The sequence below is a fragment of the Theobroma cacao genome, chromosome 9 (assembly GCF_053813885.1).
Source record: "Theobroma cacao isolate CCN51 chromosome 9, ASM5381388v1, whole genome shotgun sequence".
Lineage (NCBI taxonomy): Eukaryota > Viridiplantae > Streptophyta > Magnoliopsida > Malvales > Malvaceae > Theobroma > Theobroma cacao.
The window spans coordinates 4,333,409-4,350,397 of NC_142647.1; the positions used below are offsets into that span (position 1 = coordinate 4,333,409).

A 16,989-nucleotide genomic window follows, 5' to 3' on the forward strand; every position below is an offset into this window, starting at 1 on the left:
CTCATTGAAGAGATAGCCGCCTATTCTGCTTATTTATTTATTTGGGTAAGTTATCCGCCTATTTTATGCTGCTGGATTATTGTTTCAGGACTATAATTAATTGAGAATCAGCCGGTGTATTAAAAAATTCGTTATAAGACGCCGAGGAACATTGATTCAAGGCCTTTCCTGGACTCGCTGGAGTACAAGATTATGATGTCAATGCGAATTCTTTCCTCCACTGGACTAACAAGCATATAATCAGCATCTGGCGGGAGGGTTATTCTTATAGAGCTAGCAATTTAACTTTGTTGCCCTTTCGACCAGTTAGCCATCACCTGAGTGAGCTTACAGTGATGACAACACCGTGGAGTGCGGACAGGATTGAAATTTGTTAATAAAGCTCATTCTGTATCAACAATGAAGCAAGTTATTTCATTAATGAACTCATCGTATTACTTACAAATAAACATAGCCTCAAATTTCATGGTTCTATCAAAGGCCAAGTATAATTTCTTGTATGAATTCCTGTAAACAAAACATTTCTCCAATATCTGTTGTCTTTACAAGGATGCTCAGCAGATGGGACAGGTCGGTACTGTTTCTCATATGGCATGCTTGTGGGACAACAGTTTCCACATTGCCGCCCAGGCATTCAATATTTAATTTGCATGCAATTCCTTTGAACTCAACATGGATAAAGGTGTGAGAAGCATACTTCGAATTCTAGGTGATTAGGTTGAAAATAGAATAAAAACTATTATGATCAGCAGTACAACAGAGCATGCCATTGCCTGCAACAACAAAGACGTGCAGTATATGTTATATACTATTCGAGTATATTGAATGTGATTTTTCACTCATTATCAAACAAAAAATTGAAGAAATACATTTATCAAACAAAAAGTTCAAACGCAAGAAAAATAGAAATCTAATAATCTTAACTGATGGCAATAATGATAGACTTCTTCTGGTATGTATGAGATTATGATCCGTTGTTAACTATTGAATAAGTTACTTTTGCGAGGAGGAGAAGGGGGAGGGGGGAGGTGGGGGTGTACTTACAGCAATTGCAGAAGCAGCAAGGCCTGCTCTCTCCCTAGGATCTTTGCGGTAGTGATTTCCAAAATAAAGAAATGTAGCATAGTACCACATCAATGGGCACACAAATCCTGAGAGGAAGCTGTGAAAAAACAAGATAACATTATAAATGGAAATTTGCAGCTGGGAGAAGAAGAAGAAGGGTAAAAAGTACTCACGAGAACCATCCTATCCCACAGCCAAAGCATGGAAGAGGTTTGTCAAAAATCCCTGTCTGGAAGTCCTCTACATCTTTGATAAGGGTATACTTGCCTTTTTCTGTGGCATCTGGTGCTTGCCCTACCATCACAGCTTTACTTCTCAATTGATTGAATAGACATACAAATATCATGATGCTAAGATCAATGTTTCAATTGATAGAGGATCACATATGGAACATTGCAGCACAATATATATAGATCAAAGAAGTAGGAAATGACACTGTGCCTCTACTTGCTGCAGGGTATGGGTCAAAAAACCCTGATTGGGCATGTGAAGGCTAAATAGGATCACTACCTTTAACTACTGAATAGTATCGAGCAGATGGCCTCAAAAGATCAAGATGTTTATCAGAGACTGATTTAGAAAGCTCAAGGTTGTTCCTCAAATTCCCTACCTCCTCAACAGCAGCACCTGTGACATTGAGAATTCATGTTCATAGCTGGTAAGGTAACTGGATCAAGTGTATATACTCATCAATTAACCTAGGAAAAGAAATCATCATACTAATCACTTGCTTCATTTTCTTCTTAAATCCTCCAAGAACTACTACTTGTGGCAGATTGTCCACAACAATAAAAAACAAGGTCTATTGCCACAATGTTGGATTCCTAGTACGAGGTATACACAACAAAAATCTTTTGATGAGGATCAAAGCATAAAATTTTCTACAAATATCAGAACCTTTCCTGTTAAATACCATCTATCCTTGTTCAATAGATCAACCACATTCATATGTATCTGCAACCATACACCATGATATAAGTATTTTTTGAACAAACAATTGCTGAAAAGTGACAAAAAGGGATATATGGCAGGTGAGATACACATCACTGTAGAATATAGTTCATACTGTTCTGCTCTTAGCTCAACTTCATTTCTTTCCTATCAGATAAGCAGCCATAAATATAGTCGCAAGCTGTATGCTATTGACTCATAGACTGAGGAACTTTATAAATAAAAATTAGTAAGGCAACTACACTACTGATGATATTATTTTCCATTCTTGTTCTTACAAATCAAGGTATTTATTTACCTAGAAAAAAATCATATGGTAGTATTTGACTTTTCAACATCTCTCATCAGCTGCGTGACATTCTTAGACATTACAGTATTTCTATTTAGTATTAGAATTCATTATCAATGCATTCAATGAACTCTTATACTGGCTCATAAGAAAATCAAATGCCTCCAAAAAGCAAAAAACATAAGAGCTCTTCTGAAAGAAGGGAAACAAATATAATCAAACAGCATCAATAAAAGTACAGGTTTTCTCTACAACTTATTAGCCTGACTAATAACTGGCATATTCAGGGAGAGAAATTAGTAAATATAAAAAGGGAGAGAGATGGATTACTTTGCTCCATGTCTGCCAGAGCTGACGAGTTCGGAGTATCAAAGGCCTCAGTGTATACTCAACGAAACAATTTCCTGCTTCAAATGATAATGTAGAACCTCAGGTATAATTCTATAGCTGATGATGAATTGCCATCTATAATCATGCTTTCAAACATAGTCCATTTTGTAGTACAAATAAGAAGAAAAATAAAAATTTGATTGGAAAAATTGATCTATGATGATACTAAACGGCTAGGCTAGCAGCAGGTAAGCTAGCATAGAAGCAAAGAACTAAAAACAGAAATATCTTTCAACAGAGTCAACGTGCTCTTAAACTTAAAGTTCCCAGACAACAAAAATGCAGCTAAACTCATGCTTTTTTGAAACTCTGCTACGATCCAAGTTAAGATAGAGTTCATAAATTCAACAAAAATTTTGAAAAATCCAGGATAACTGCTATGAAATGTACATATAATTTTTTAGGAATCATTCGGGGAAAAAAAGGAAAGAAAGAAGATTGAAAAGAAAAACCACAAATAAAAAAGGAAATGAATAATATAATTAATTACGATCTGATAACTTTCAATCTCTGGTTATTTGAATTCAATTACTTGGATGATTGAACAAGTAGATAGAAATCTCATTGGATCAATAATTACTAAATAAACTTTAGATATACAAGTGGGAACAGAAATATCCAGATGAATTCCTGACCAGACTTAAGCTAAGACAATCCAAGAAAAAGGAAAAAGCAGATTATATGCACCATAATCTAAAATTAAAATCCCAGAAAAAAAAGACGAATTCAAAACACATAATCTTAACAATCAGACAATAAATAATCAAAGAACATAAAATTAAAAAAGAAAAAAAAGAGAAACTTGCCTGTGAAGAACTGGAACTAGGGAGTGAGCTTTGGATTGATGATTTCTTTTGTAAACCGCCGAAATGAAGAAAACTTACAAAAAATTTGTAATCGAGGAGTGTTTTACATGAAAAGCAAAGCAGAAAACTTCTCTCCTCTGTTTGAATACGGAGCGAAAATTGACTTCTATTTTTGTCTTGAGAAATAATAATGGCGGAAAATTATGGAAAAATAATTTTTTTATTATATTGTCGCTTGTCTTACTTTATTATTATCCTTATCATTGCTTGTAATAAAATAAACATGCTTTTATTCACTTTATTTGAGCGCTACCTTGAAAATTATTTACTCCTTGATTGGAATTGGACCACGTATAAAATGACAACAAAACCCCTCAGTATGACTCATCTTGTGTTTTCTTGGTATTATTGAATTTTTATTGGTTGGTCCATTTTCGTTTGGATTTTTCTGTTTTTTTCTAATTTCTAAATGGCCAACTTGTTGCCGGCAATGATTGAGTTATTCTAGTACCGAGCAAAGCATTGTGTTATCACCACTGTATTTTCCAATATATCTTTCATCGGTTTTGAACAATTTAACAAAAGCCATCAATTTCATTTTTATACAGTTGGGTTGATTATATAGATAATATTTGATGAAAGACTAATAAATAGTTCTTAGCAACCTACTAATTAATAAGTAATAATACTATTAGTTTAAATACAATAGTTGAGAATGGAATTCTTCTGATAGTAAAATGAAATTAGAGAATGCTAGTGGTCCAAAATAATCAGACGGTGATAATGCTTTGAGTGGTTCAATATTTTTGTGTGCTTCAAAATCAAAATATGTCTATGTCCATGTGCTTAGGTCATTGAATTCCAGGAGAACGACAAGTCCCCATCCAAAGCCTAAAACTTGAGCTTTGTTTGATGGATGAAATAATTTGGTTTGGAAAGAAAGCTTAGAAAATAAATTAGTCAAATTTCTGGTTCATAATTATAGATTCTGATGGCAAACCTCACACGTAAATGGGCCCTCCTAAGATTACCATGTCAAATATACATGAAAGTGAATGCCAGAGCGAAGGCCTACTATTTGAGGCCCGGGGTGCTCCAAGGATTTGAAACGCACCCTGAAATGACCATCTAAATTTGCATGTCACATATTGGTATGAAACGACGTAGTATATTGCATTTGTCAAATTCGTGGTGGTTACATGCCGAAGTTAAACAAGATCCATCATCAACCACCCACCTGCCCCGAGGAACAAATATAAAATAAAAGAAAAAAAGGGAAGAAGACACTTTTGGTGCGGGCAAGCATTTTGGGAAGTTGGGCAAAGCTGCTGTTTGGTTGGTTTCCAGCCACGCGCTTCGACTTTCCCTCCCTTTAGTTGGAGCCCATTGGTTTCTTAGTGTTAGCCATCGGAAAGAAAAATGGAAATAAAGTTCAAAGTAAGGAAGAAGGTTGGCTACGATTATTATTATTATTTTGTTTAATGGCTTGGTTGGTATGAAGAATAAAGCATTTTGAGGGTCAAACATTGTATAGAGCCGTGATTTAAGGATGAGCATGGGACTTTTTGATTGGACATTTCATATTTGGATTAGGTTCAAACCCACAATTTCTTTTATAAATAATTATTTGAACATTAAGTTATATGGTAGAAAACTTGTAAATAGCATAATTTGATAACTCCTTATGCCCTTTTTGGGACATTGACGATTTGATGTTTATAATCACTATATTGTTTTTTCTTTGATATTTCCAGTTCTCTACTTTCATCATCTTAAAGCAAAGTATTCACTTTTAAAATATGTGAAATTTTATAATTTTTTTGATTCAAACAATAATAATTTAATGATAGTGGCCATTTCTTTACCTTTTAAAAGCATGAGAGACAATTGTCACAAACCAGAAAATCAGCCATTTGGGTACAAAAAAGGTTCCTTGTATCATCAACTTGACAAGTTTAGTCGAGAGTCGAGGCATGTACTATATATTAGATGCAAATTTAGTTGTTCAATTTCTTCAATAGGTTATATTGTATAACAATATATTTTAAATTAAAAGGTTTAATTTTGTTACCGAGTTACTTGGTTCAAGTAGTAAAATACTTAAAAATCAATTTATTTTATTACTCAAGTTTGGCTCAAACTTGGCAATAAAACAAAGCGAACTTAGTAATTAAATCTTAATTTGCCTATACTCCTAAATTTCAGTACCTAAGGGTAGGATGAGATTTACATAAAAATCTTAAATTTGAATCATAATACTTTCTTATATATATATATATATAATAAAGCTAGACAAAAATTTGAATAGCCTTTTATTTATATAATAAAAGCTGTAACAAGGTCATAGAAGCACAAGCTCACAAGTTGGAAGTTTGACGTGGGGTTTACCACAAAGTTACAATAAAAGGATTCTAAATAAATTCAAAAGAATTTATGGAATAAATAATTCTTTTTATTTTTTTTTAATAATTATAATTTTAAAAAATATATTTTATAATTTAATAATGATTAAAATATTAAATAAATCTTTAAATTATTTCAAATTTGTTAAACTAATCTCGACTTTTATATCATAAAAAATAAATTATTAATTTGTAAAAATTTTCAAAAAATTTTTATGTTGACAGAAAAATTTATTTTAGTGTAATAAAAGAATAAAAAGTTATTTAAAAAAAAGAGTGTACATACATTTTTTTAATATTTTAACTTTCAAACCGTTCGTGTTACTTAACAGGATAGAAGCTTTTAGAATTTCATGCGTCGGACCATTATTCGAAGCTAAGCCCAGAACCAACGAAGAAATGATCCAAGCCCAGTAACAGCTCTCCACGTCCACGCAGTCCGACATCCCAAGTCCTTTTGTGGCTTTTGCCGTGCCGCCCCTACTTTCCACGGACCACAATTCTAGTCTTGTATGGATCCAGGTGTCCGTGGAACGCCACGTTAACAGTTAAAGACCGAAGAAATAAACAGTTAGAACGTACTCTGCTTTTGGGACACGTCCAGTAACGTTTCTTCTATTCTATTCACTGTTTACTCTCTTTTCCTTCCGGCACTGCCTTTTTATTTTCTTCTATATATAATCCAAAAAGAATCCCAACACAACACTCTTGTTTTCCTCTGTCGGTGTGCGCTCTTTGTTGCGAAAATTCAAGATGGGAGATGACACGGGAGCAGCAGCAGCAGCAACAGTAAACGATCATAGTAGCAGCGGTGATCATAGAAAAGAGGTGGATATTTACCCTCTAAGTTGTTACTATTTTGGATCCAAAGAAACCATCGTTTTCAAGGATGAAACTCTGTCCGATCGTATTAAAAGGATGAAATCCAAGTACTTTTACCGCATCGCTGTTTTTTTTTTTCATGTAAAATTCAATTGGGTTCTTTTTATTTGCCAATATCTTTCGTGGGTTTAACACTTTTAACATTTTTGCCCCCCCAGTTATGCTGCTCATGGACTGAGGACTTCTGTTGAAGCAGTTATTCTGGTTGGTTATTTTTCTCTACTCTCTTTCTCGATGGCTTCAGCTTTGTCAGTGTTATTCTGATGGTTATAGTTTTGAAGTTTTGATTACTAAAAAGAGTTGCATATTGTTTAATTTTGAAAGAATTGCATCTTATATTAGTATAGCAAGAATTTTTCTCTTTCTTTGTATTGTGCTTGGCATTAGCAATGACCGCTGCTTGACTATAAAGGGGATTATTGAAGAATTAGGTTTAAAGTAATGGAATTCAGTTAGTTGAAGGCTTAAACGTATGAACTATTTAGTAGTTATTCTTTTTTTTTTAAAGGTATTTTGTAGTTATTCTTGAACATGAATTCTTGAAAGTGACAGTCTATTGGTAATCTGTTAGACCGTTAGTTAATTTAAAAGCAAAGAGGTGGCTTCTGGTGGTTGAGAGCATCCATTTTTAGGCCTCGGATGTGACTTTTAATAAAGGATAGACGATCTTCCACATGGCGCGCCACTTGAATGTTGTGAGAAGGCAAACTTGTCGGTTGTAACCAGACAATTATATGTGGTTCATGCAAATTAGTCCCATGGGAATGCATTAGTTTAGTTATGTTTCCACAAATGTTTTAAGCAATGTTGTTTAATCAGGTTGAGTTGTTCAAACACCCTCATCTGTTGCTGCTGCAAGTTAGAAATTCCATCTTTAAGCTTCCTGGTGGTCGTTTGAGGCCAGGTGAATCAGGTAAATTGTTAGATTTATTAAACTGTCTTACAAACTTGAATTTGGCTAGGTGAATCAATTTTGAGCTGAAGGGTATTCTTCTAAGGGTTCACTGAACTAAGATGAGCTGAATTTCCAGATATTGATGGACTGAGGCGTAAGCTTTCCAGGAAGCTTTCTGCCAGTGAAGATGACAGTGAAACTGAATGGGAGGTAAAGCAGTTTTCCCCCCATTTCTATAGAAGTATTATTATGGCATGGTGTGAAAATTCTCACCTTCTTTAATATTTAGGTGGGAGAATGTCTTGGCATGTGGTGGCGGCATGATTTCGAAACGTTATTGTATCCTTACTTGCCACCCAACGTGAAAAAGCCTAAGGTAGTTGGTACATTGATACTGCGTCTGCTGTAGTGATATACCTTTCTCAGTTCTTATGCTAATCTCATTTTATAGGAGTGCACCAAACTCTTCCTTGTAAGGTTGCCAGAGAGCCGAAAATTTATTGTACCCAAAAACCTGAAATTGCTTGCAGTTCCACTGTGTCAGGTTCACGAAAATCACAAGGTACAAGTTACCCCTACAATTGGGGTAAATGGTGCTTGGATATTGAATGAGACTAATCTTACCACAATGTTTTATATAACATTTGATGCAATTTCACTTCCATGGTTTAGATGTCACTTTAACAAGGCCTTTTGGATATCAATAGATAGCCTTCTTTTCATGGTAGCTTCATTATGATGTCCTGATATTTATGCTTCAAACTTGTTTGTTCATAGCATAAGATTTTCACCAGAGTTTCTCATGTTGCTAATGCTTCTAATTTTTTCAATTTTTTAGACATACGGACCGATAATATCAGGAGTGCCACAGTTGCTATCTAAATTCTCCATCAACATCATTGACCCTTAGAATATGCATGTTGACCATTTGGAGTGGGTTTGAGGTAAAAATTACAGGAAATAGTGATAAGATGTGTGCAACAAGCCAATAGAAGTTTTCAATCTTGGGTTTGTAATTTTCATGAAACCTTGAAACATACTTGTATATTACCATAGTTTTCTTACAGGAAGTGATACATAACATTGATCTCAACAATATTAAATTTATCTTATGTTTGTTTTTTTTTTGAATTTCTTTTCCACAATGTTTTAAATTCCTAGACCATATGTGTTGAACTGTAAATTATTCACAAATTCTCCTTAATTTGTGTTTCTTTTAGCTGCTGATAAATCAAAATTTTATTGGTATTTGATTTTGCAATGTATTAAGCTTTGGAAAATAAGGTCTTTGAGAACTACCCTGCTATCTAATTTTACATTGATTTGCAAATCAAGATCTCTGCATTGCCAGTGGGTTAGGTGTACTCAGTTCTTACAGAAATCAAGGAGCAGAAAAAAAGAAAATTGTACCAAATGACTACTTATGTTATTTTGTTGAGCATTCAGGAAAAAGATTAATCAGGAATCCATGTCATGGAGCAGAACTGCATATTGGCCTAGCTATTCTCTTTTACTTGAAATGTTTATGAATCTTTTCCTTGCGTCTGCTCAGACTGGCAACTTTGTTTCTCACCATATAGGAATCAGATTTATTAGCTAACTTATATCAGGGCGTGTTTATGGTAGAAGTACGTGTCTGTCTGGTTACTTTGAGTTGACTAAAATTTCTGGTAAAAGCCCATGTCCTATAACATACTCTCTTTGAAGGCGGAAAAGCCTAGTAGAAGATTCAAGCCCTTCATGACTTTTTTTAACCAATAATATCAAATACACTTCATTAATATGCATCAGACTCGCAATTCATAGGCAAGTTCCGTAGACACGAACGAGATGATGACTCAAAATAAGTAACGAGATAGAGTCGGACACTCTACACCCTAAAAGAATTTTACAACTAATTTTAGATAAAGCCAACCTCCTCGGAATTCTGCACTTTGATAGGTTTTGCTTCTCCCTTGCTGGCAGGCAGACAAGTGGGCAAGTGGGCAAGTGAACACTTTTGCTTCTTTTTGAGAGTAGGCCAAATTTTAGGATACGTAAAACAGTCCACTGTTACCATTAGAAGGCTGATAGCCAAGCGGTCCCGTATTCATAAATGGTGGATTACTAGATTTGATGTGTTGCAGGTTTCCGGGTAGATTCATTGTGCAATCCAAAGAACGTGATTGCAATTAACTTGCAATATATTTTCCTTTAGCTGTAACCTGTACGTGATTGTGGGTGCACTTACTACTGCAAACAACCAGATTTTTCCTTGTGCTTATCAAGTCTGGAGTTTTGCGGATATTGCTTGATGGTGAAACCAGGATGCTTAACGATGTTTTATGCTACAGGCATGAGAAAATAAAATTTTATAGGAAGAAGAAAAAACAAAAACAATAAAAACAAAGCGGGCGGAGGGAACCGCTGGCCGCGCCCAATCTAGAAGGTGCGCAAGAATTTGTGGAGGGGTAATAGGCTAGCCGAGCGCTGACGCTGCGCTTACTTTGTGCAGAACTTGCTCGAGCGGGCCTCCCAGTCCAACCCCTAAAAAGAAAAACAAAAGCCATTTATGGGCAACCAGCAAGTCGGCTATTGCCTGTTGCTGCTGGGCTAGCAATTTGTTCCTGCTTAGTGCCTCTTTAAGCCTTTTGGTACAGATCCGCACATGTGAATCGCCATAAATGTGGGATTCCTCAGTTGCCAGAGAGCCAAAGACCCAATCATAAACGATATCTCATTTCCAAAGCCCTTCTTTTTTTTTAACTCCCCTAGTCAAGATTTGCCAAATCTGCCAGCTAAAAAGGAAGAAGGACTTGGCAGTATTTAATTCAGCTGGTTGTCAATTGAAATTAAAGTACAATAGTAGGCGAAAAATAGTGTTTTTCTTTTCCCATTCCCAGTTTACTTTTCTGGGTGACCAAACGGGTATTTGTAGAAAAATAACAGAAGCCTGTCTCATTGTTTTGGCTGGTCGCTGTGGGCAACCAGTAATGAATTTGATTGGAAGAATGGAAAATGCTTTTCTTTTCTTGGAAAAAGTTTTCATTTTCCAAAAAAAAGATGGTCAAATCATGCACGTTATCGTCATGGTGTGCAATGCGATTAATCTAAATTTCAGTAAAAATGACAGTAATCCTTTTTATATCTTCTTATTGGTGTCACTCATATGCTGGTTCAACAAATTTAGTCAAAATTTTGTGTGGTTGCTTTCCCTGCATTTTCCTTTGTATTTCTTTTGCTAGTTTTGTGCTTCCACCCAATAAAATAGACTAAAAAATAGTATAAAACATAAAATAAAAGAATATATTAATCTTTTTATAAAAATAGAAAATAATTTAAAAGAGTTAACAAGGCAAGATATTAGAAGAGAAAAAAGGGGGAGAGGCGCGGGTAAGTTAAAGAAAAGTAAACGGGAAGTCAGGTCATCTTCCTTGTGGCTGTTTTTATGGAGACTGGTCTTTGGTCTCTACCAACCATAAAACACACTCTCCGCTAGTCTTCTCCTCTTTTAATAAATCTATCTATAAAAAAATCCCCTCCTTTCTCTCTCTCTCTCTCTCTAAAATCTAACTATAAACCCTTATTAAAAACGAAGACCGACTGCCACCCACTCTGCTAACAAAAGAAACCAAAGAGGGAAAAATAAAAAAAAAAAAGAGGAAAAAAGGAAAAGGAAATGATGAAGAAAGGAAAGGGAATTTTAAGCCCTAATTTGAAGCTTTCTCTTCCTTCTCCTGCGGAGATCTCCTTCGCCAAATTTCTGTAATGATAATATTTATTATGTCAGCTCATTCAAATTTTTCTACTTCCTTTCTTTCTTTTTTAGTTTGATTTTGGTGATGGTTTCACATGGCAGAACCGAAAGCGGTACATTCAAAGACGGCGATCTCCTCGTCAACAAGGACGGAGTTCGGATTGTCTCTCAATCCGAACCCGAAGCTGTAAGATTTCCCTTTTTCTTTTTTAGTGAATTTGCTTCTTTCTTTTTTTAAATGTTTTTCATTGTTTGGATTCTTTGACTTTTCATTTATCTAGATTGCGCTTCACTAAAAAGATGTTAGCATTAGCGAGTTTGTTAATTGATAAAGCTGTTTTTGTTGTTAAGCTTGATTAGTTGAAACTTCTTGTTTCAAAGATCCTAAGTTGTGTGTATGTGTGTGATATTTTTTGGTGTTAGCCTCCGCCTATAAAGCCATCAGAAACTGACACGGACAATCAGTTGAATTTAGAAGATATTGATGCGATTAAAGTTATCGGCAAGGGTAATGGTGGAATTGTGCAATTGGTCCAACACAAATGGACTGGCCAGTTTTTTGCATTAAAGGTATATATCCAAGTTTAACACTTTCTCTGTTTTCATACGTTCTGTTCTAAATTGGTTCATTGTCTTCTTTTTCTTCTCCGATTTCCCTATCTAAGCAGTGTGGTTTAACCAAGCATTATTGCCCTTTCAACAAAATTTTCATAATTTATATGTATCACCTCTAACATGTAATGAAAACTACACATTGTGAATGTTGGAACCTTGTCTTCTTGAGAGGAGAGAGTAGAAGTTGGTTCCTCCAAGCTTTGATTTTCTCTATTTAATCATCTGTCCTCTAGGTCAGAACAAATATAATTTCAGTGGTTGTTCTGGCTTATAAAACTAAGTGCTGGAATTCTGTGGGTGAAGTTATTTGTATACTTTATGCCCACTCAAGTCAAGGCCTGATTCCTGGAAACTTATTGATAGGTTTGATCATGATAATTGATGGCAAAAATCACTCCTAAATCATGCTCACATATGTATTTATGATCTATTTCCTGTTATAGAAATGCAACTGTTGTAGGCTACACTATGAATTACTAAAGAATGTTTAGCCTCTCTTGCATTCTAGAAGCCATTCTTCTAAACAGATCTTCTTGTTTCCTTTTAAATATTTGAGCTAGCCAAATAAACATTCTAGCAATTGAAACATGGATTTTACTTTTTCATCTCCATGTTGTTGTCACTATATTTTAAGTTCTGACGTATCTTCTTATGTTAGATTATTCAAATGAATATTGAGGAGTCAGCTCGCAAGCAGATTGCAAAGGAATTGAAAATAAATCAATCCTCTCAGTGTCCGTATGTTGTTGTTTGTTATCAGTCTTTCTATACGAATGGTGCCATTTCAATCATCTTGGAGTATATGGATGGTGGATCCCTAGCAGATTTTCTGAAAAAGGTTAAATCCATTCCCGAACCCTATCTTGCTGCAATATGTAAGCAGGTTGGTGTATTTGAACTTTGAATTAATTATAGTATGTACCAGATGCTCTGGTATGTATTTTAAACTTCTTCTCATTGCTGCAGGTGCTCAAGGGTTTGATGTATCTTCATCATGAAAAACACATTATCCACCGAGACTTAAAGCCTTCTAACTTGTTAATAAATCATAGAGGAGAAGTCAAGATCACTGACTTTGGTGTGAGTGCAATAATGACAAGCACCTCGGGACTAGCAAACACTTTTGTTGGCACATACAACTATATGTCTGTGAGTATTTTACCATAACAAAATTATGTCCTTTTGGTGGCTAAGGTGTATCTTATTCTTATTTTTTCAAAACTTATTAGTTTTCAATGTCTATCTACTTCTTTTGTAGCCAGAGAGAATTATTGGAGGCAATTATGGCAATAAAAGTGATATTTGGAGCTTGGGGCTAGTGTTGCTTGAGTGTGCAACTGGTAAATTCCCATATACCCCACCAGAGCAGGCAGAAGGATGGACTAACTTTTATGAGCTTATGGAACAAATTGTTGAACAACCACCACCTTGTGCACCTTCCGAGCAATTTTCTCCTGAGTTTTGCTCATTTATTTCTGCATGGTAAAGGTTCTTTTTTTTAACGAGTTACTTGAAACACTTGCTTTAAAATATGTTCTAGAATATTTTGCACTATAGTCCGTTATTGAGTCTTGTATTAAACTTACAGTTTTCTTCAAATTGGTATTCTGTCCAAAGAGTTTATTTATTAGTTTCCTTTTGATACTGGGGAGGTAGCCTCTGCAATTGGTATTTTTGAACTTGGGTTTTATAGAATTGTTTGATTGAATGAGTTTACCAAGCCCAGCTTTGGGTTCTTTTATCCATGGCAGTGTGAAGAAGGACCCAAAAGAAAGAAAGTCAGCGCATGAACTGCTGGTATGCAAATATCTGCATTCCTCTATGGCAGCTTTATTTTAAAGTAGCAAAAAAATTGATTTAAATATCTGTTAAGGATGCTTCACCTGTGATTTTCAATGTGAATGCAGGCACAGCCTTTCTTGAACATGTATGATGACTTGGATGTGGACCTCACATCTTACTTCAACAATGCAGGATCACCACTTGCAACACTTTAGAACTTACCTGGTATGTCCATGCTTGGGTTTGTTGTCTTAATTTTTTTATATGGGGTTGCTCTGTAATACTTTAGGACTCAGCCTTTGGAATTAAAGTTCACATGCTTTGTTGTGGCACTGTTCACAGGATTTTGCTGTGTATCTGTTGAAAAAACTTGTTTTCACTATGATGAAACGAAATTTATCTTGTCTTTGCTTCATCTATAAAGTAAAATGTAACTCTTAATCATTTTCTTCTCAAGGTTTCTGTTTATTTAGAATCTAAGAATTTATTTTCTTGCTTTTGGAAGCCAAGATGTTAAAATGAAAATGTAAAAGAAAGAAAAGAAGAAGAAGAAGAAGAAGAAGAAAGACTCTGATATAAGCAAAGTTGTTATTGCCTTTGGGTACAAATAATGAAAATGGTGATGAATCCAAACAGTTATCATCTAAATGTATACCTGGGCTATTTAGAAAATTCATCATTCTTTCGTCCAGATCTGCCAATATTTTCATGCATAATACAGGTTACATATTTCAAATATACTTGTGAGTTCTATTGGTTGTATGCACCCATATAGACGGTGTTACTATCTTGGCATGATGGTGAACTTGCTATTTGTTAGAATTTTGCCTTTAAAACATTGAATTCTTTGATTGTTACTGCATGTTTTGCTTTATGATGATGATCAATATGTTCGCTTCTCAGGCATTGTGTTTGGTAAACAACTGTGGTTCAAGTTCTTTATTTTCATTTTTTCCTAAAGGATATTTTTTATTCTCGAAAACTAATTCATTTTGGTAGTTTTTTAATCTGTGTACTTAAAATGATAGGCAGTATTCATGCTTGAATTGTAATTAATATTTATTACCAGGGGTGCATTTAAAGTGAAACCAATATTGTCACCTTTTTGGCAGAGCTCAGACTGAACAAATAGCCTGTCAGACTCAAAAAGAATGTCAACAGAACCAAAAGTTGTAAAAGCCTGGAAGATTGTAGTTGTCGTTGTGACTAAATGCAGGACTTATTTGAGCAGCTGTTATCATGACGAGACCCAAAGTTAAGCATCAAAGATTATTTTCTTGCCAGAGGACTCGGAGTGGGAGGTACAGCTTGTTGCTGTGTATTAATTTTTCATAATTGAAAGGTAATGTTGTCGTATATCAAGAACAATTTTATAAACTTCCTGAAATAGGAAATGTACCGAATTAGATAATGGAAAGTGCCAGTTTTTACTTGCCTATTTGAGTTCCGGGTGTAATAGTTGTGTTTACAGTGTGGGGCTTATCACGGTGCATGCACTTGAGTTTGTATTAAGCATGGTTTGACCTTAAGGTCTGGCAAATTTAGGGGTCCTTTCACCATCTGACAGCTAATCCACATTATTATGGTCAATTAGTTGTAATCTGGTTGAGTCTTCAAAGAGTAGTAATTAGACTATCTTCTCAACAATTATTATGGAAGAGTGTAGGTTCATTTGGTTAAATTATGTAATTAGTTTTTATACTCTGCAAAAAGTATGGATTTAGTTTTTGTATAATAGTTTGTATAAATTGAGTTTTTATATTTTGTAAATTTATTAATTTTAATTTTTAAGTTTAATATTGTTAAATTTAACAATTAAATATGTTGATGTAATATTTAATTAAGTTCTTGCTCACATGCCCATATATGTGAAATAAGAAAAAGAATTTTTTTTTTGAAGAAAAGAAAAGGCAAGAAAAGCAAAATGAAAGAATAACAATTGAAATAAAGGGGGAGAGAGATATCAGAAGAAGGAAGAGAAAGAAGAAGACAAGAAAAGTACGTCGCTTCCTTGGTGAGGAGGCGGGGCTTCTCAGTTCCTGATTTCCTGAACGCGTCATCGTTAAGTTGAATCAATGTTCTTGATGTCCTTTAATGTTTGGTTTTGGTGCTAAGGACTAAGGAGGCATCTGTTCTAGACAAGCTGCGTAGGGGATTTTATTTACTTGAATTGCAGGTTTCCATTTCCCTTGAAAAATAATAGCAAGAGTAGTTGGATGCCAAAATTTTCAATAAAAAAGAGTTGTTTAAAAAGAATCAAAGAAGAAAAACAAGTTCACATAAAAAAATATAACTAAAACTTTCACGAGAGAGAAAGAAAGAATGAGGAAATATGTAGTGGGTAGAACATCTCATCAACTCTAAATAATTACATGGATTCACTTTTCTTGGAGGTGATCATATTCATGAGGGAATATGCCTAAGACAATTGATGCTAAAAGCCATGAATCATGAAGATCGGAGAACGTCTTTGACAAGAAAACAGCCTGCAATCAATTTCCTCAACTTCACAATTTTGGTAAGATTTTGACATGCTAGTGAGGATTGTTGAATTTTGATGCATCAATAACTCATAGATGGAAAAACCCATTTGGGAAAGTAGATTTTTCCAACCTGATTCATCTGTCTTCCCTTTCACATTAGCATAGTTTCAATTCAAATGATCAATTATCTTTGATAAGGAGAGAAAATTTGCGCATTTAAAGAAGAAGACGAAAAAAAAATTTAAAAATTTAGTTTGAGAATTGACAAGTAAATTTTATTAAATAACAGATCAATATATTTAATAGTATTAAATTTAAAGACTAGACTAAACAAAATATAAAAATTTAATTTTCATAGATTATTCTATAGATATTAAATTTATATTTTTTATAAAATATAGGGACTAAGTACATGATTTAACCTATATATATGTATATATATTTTTTGTAAAAACTGAAACGTCGAGTGGATGATTATATAAAATGAACTATAGAAGAAAAGAGAGGGACGGATTGTTGAGATCCCCTCAAGTAATTTTTAAACAGTTAAAACTAAATACAGTTATATATCATAATTATTTACAGTGGACTCAAATTTCATAGATAAAACTTGTGACCACATAAACTGAAAATTGTTTATGAATTTATCCGGAAATTTCGGAACCATTTTGATAGAATCAGCTTGCGAAGTGA

At 34.3% G+C, this 16,989-nt stretch overlaps 3 protein-coding genes across 8 annotated transcripts; 2 read left to right on the forward strand and 1 right to left on the reverse strand.

Annotated features, from left to right (window-relative positions):
- Nucleotides 1-369: 369 nt before the first annotated feature.
- Nucleotides 370-3,770, reverse strand: LOC18588338 (60S ribosomal L18a-like protein). Its single transcript, XM_007012671.3, has 6 exons — nt 3,502-3,770; nt 2,636-2,709; nt 1,576-1,692; nt 1,239-1,359; nt 1,045-1,162; nt 370-773 (listed from the first exon to the last, which is right to left on the reverse strand). The coding sequence occupies exons 2-6, from the start codon at nt 2,643-2,645 to the stop codon at nt 714-716; spliced, it is 426 nt and encodes a 141-aa protein (XP_007012733.3). The 5' UTR covers nt 2,646-2,709; nt 3,502-3,770; the 3' UTR covers nt 370-713.
- A 2,689-nt stretch (nt 3,771-6,459) lies between these two features.
- CFIM-25 (homolog of CFIM-25) lies at nt 6,460-8,811 on the forward strand. 5 transcript variants are annotated; one of them, XM_088809818.1, is made up of 7 exons: nt 6,470-6,832; nt 6,944-6,989; nt 7,605-7,698; nt 7,817-7,890; nt 7,970-8,059; nt 8,132-8,242; nt 8,519-8,811. In XM_088809818.1, the coding sequence occupies exons 1-7, from the start codon at nt 6,657-6,659 to the stop codon at nt 8,588-8,590; spliced, it is 663 nt and encodes a 220-aa protein (XP_088665944.1). In that variant the 5' UTR covers nt 6,470-6,656; the 3' UTR covers nt 8,591-8,811. The 5 variants fall into 5 exon arrangements, with proteins under 5 accessions (XP_088665942.1, XP_007012736.3, XP_088665943.1 ...); XM_007012672.3 differs by having other exon boundaries at nt 6,476-6,832; nt 7,970-8,056; XM_088809816.1 differs by lacking the exon at nt 8,519-8,811 and having other exon boundaries at nt 6,460-6,832; nt 8,132-8,512.
- Nucleotides 8,812-11,090: 2,279 nt separating this feature from the next.
- MKK2 (MAP kinase kinase 2) lies at nt 11,091-15,251 on the forward strand. 2 transcript variants are annotated; one of them, XM_088809815.1, is made up of 9 exons: nt 11,091-11,424; nt 11,519-11,603; nt 11,840-11,986; nt 12,690-12,914; nt 12,998-13,180; nt 13,290-13,513; nt 13,783-13,828; nt 13,939-14,038; nt 14,883-15,251. In XM_088809815.1, exons 1-8 carry the CDS (start codon nt 11,339-11,341, stop codon nt 14,026-14,028), a joined length of 1,086 nt encoding a protein of 361 aa, XP_088665941.1. In that variant the 5' UTR covers nt 11,091-11,338; the 3' UTR covers nt 14,029-14,038; nt 14,883-15,251. The 2 variants fall into 2 exon arrangements, with proteins under 2 accessions (XP_088665941.1, XP_007012738.1); XM_007012676.3 differs by having other exon boundaries at nt 11,095-11,424; nt 14,926-15,251.
- The last annotated feature ends 1,738 nt before the right edge of the window (nt 15,252-16,989 follow it).

Excerpts from the sequence above, each read along its gene's own strand:
- LOC18588338 (XM_007012671.3), bottom strand. Across the intron at positions 1,360-1,575 it reads ATACTATTCAGTAGTTAAAG|GGCAAGCACCAGATGCCACA; the intron begins GTAGTGATCCTA and ends CTGTGATGGTAG. Across the intron at positions 1,163-1,238 it reads TGTGGGATAGGATGGTTCTC|CTTCCTCTCAGGATTTGTGT; the intron begins GTGAGTACTTTT and ends GTTTTTTCACAG.
- CFIM-25 (XM_088809816.1), top strand. The coding sequence starts at position 6,657 with ATGGGAGATGACACGGGAGCAGCAGCAGCAGCAACAGTAAACGATCAT. Across the intron at positions 6,990-7,604 it reads CTGTTGAAGCAGTTATTCTG|GTTGAGTTGTTCAAACACCC; the intron begins GTTGGTTATTTT and ends TTGTTTAATCAG. Across the intron at positions 7,891-7,969 it reads ACAGTGAAACTGAATGGGAG|GTGGGAGAATGTCTTGGCAT; the intron begins GTAAAGCAGTTT and ends TTTAATATTTAG.
- MKK2 (XM_088809815.1), top strand. The coding sequence starts at position 11,339 with ATGATGAAGAAAGGAAAGGGAATTTTAAGCCCTAATTTGAAGCTTTCT. Across the intron at positions 13,181-13,289 it reads GCACATACAACTATATGTCT|CCAGAGAGAATTATTGGAGG; the intron begins GTGAGTATTTTA and ends CTTCTTTTGTAG. Across the intron at positions 13,829-13,938 it reads AGTCAGCGCATGAACTGCTG|GCACAGCCTTTCTTGAACAT; the intron begins GTATGCAAATAT and ends ATGTGAATGCAG.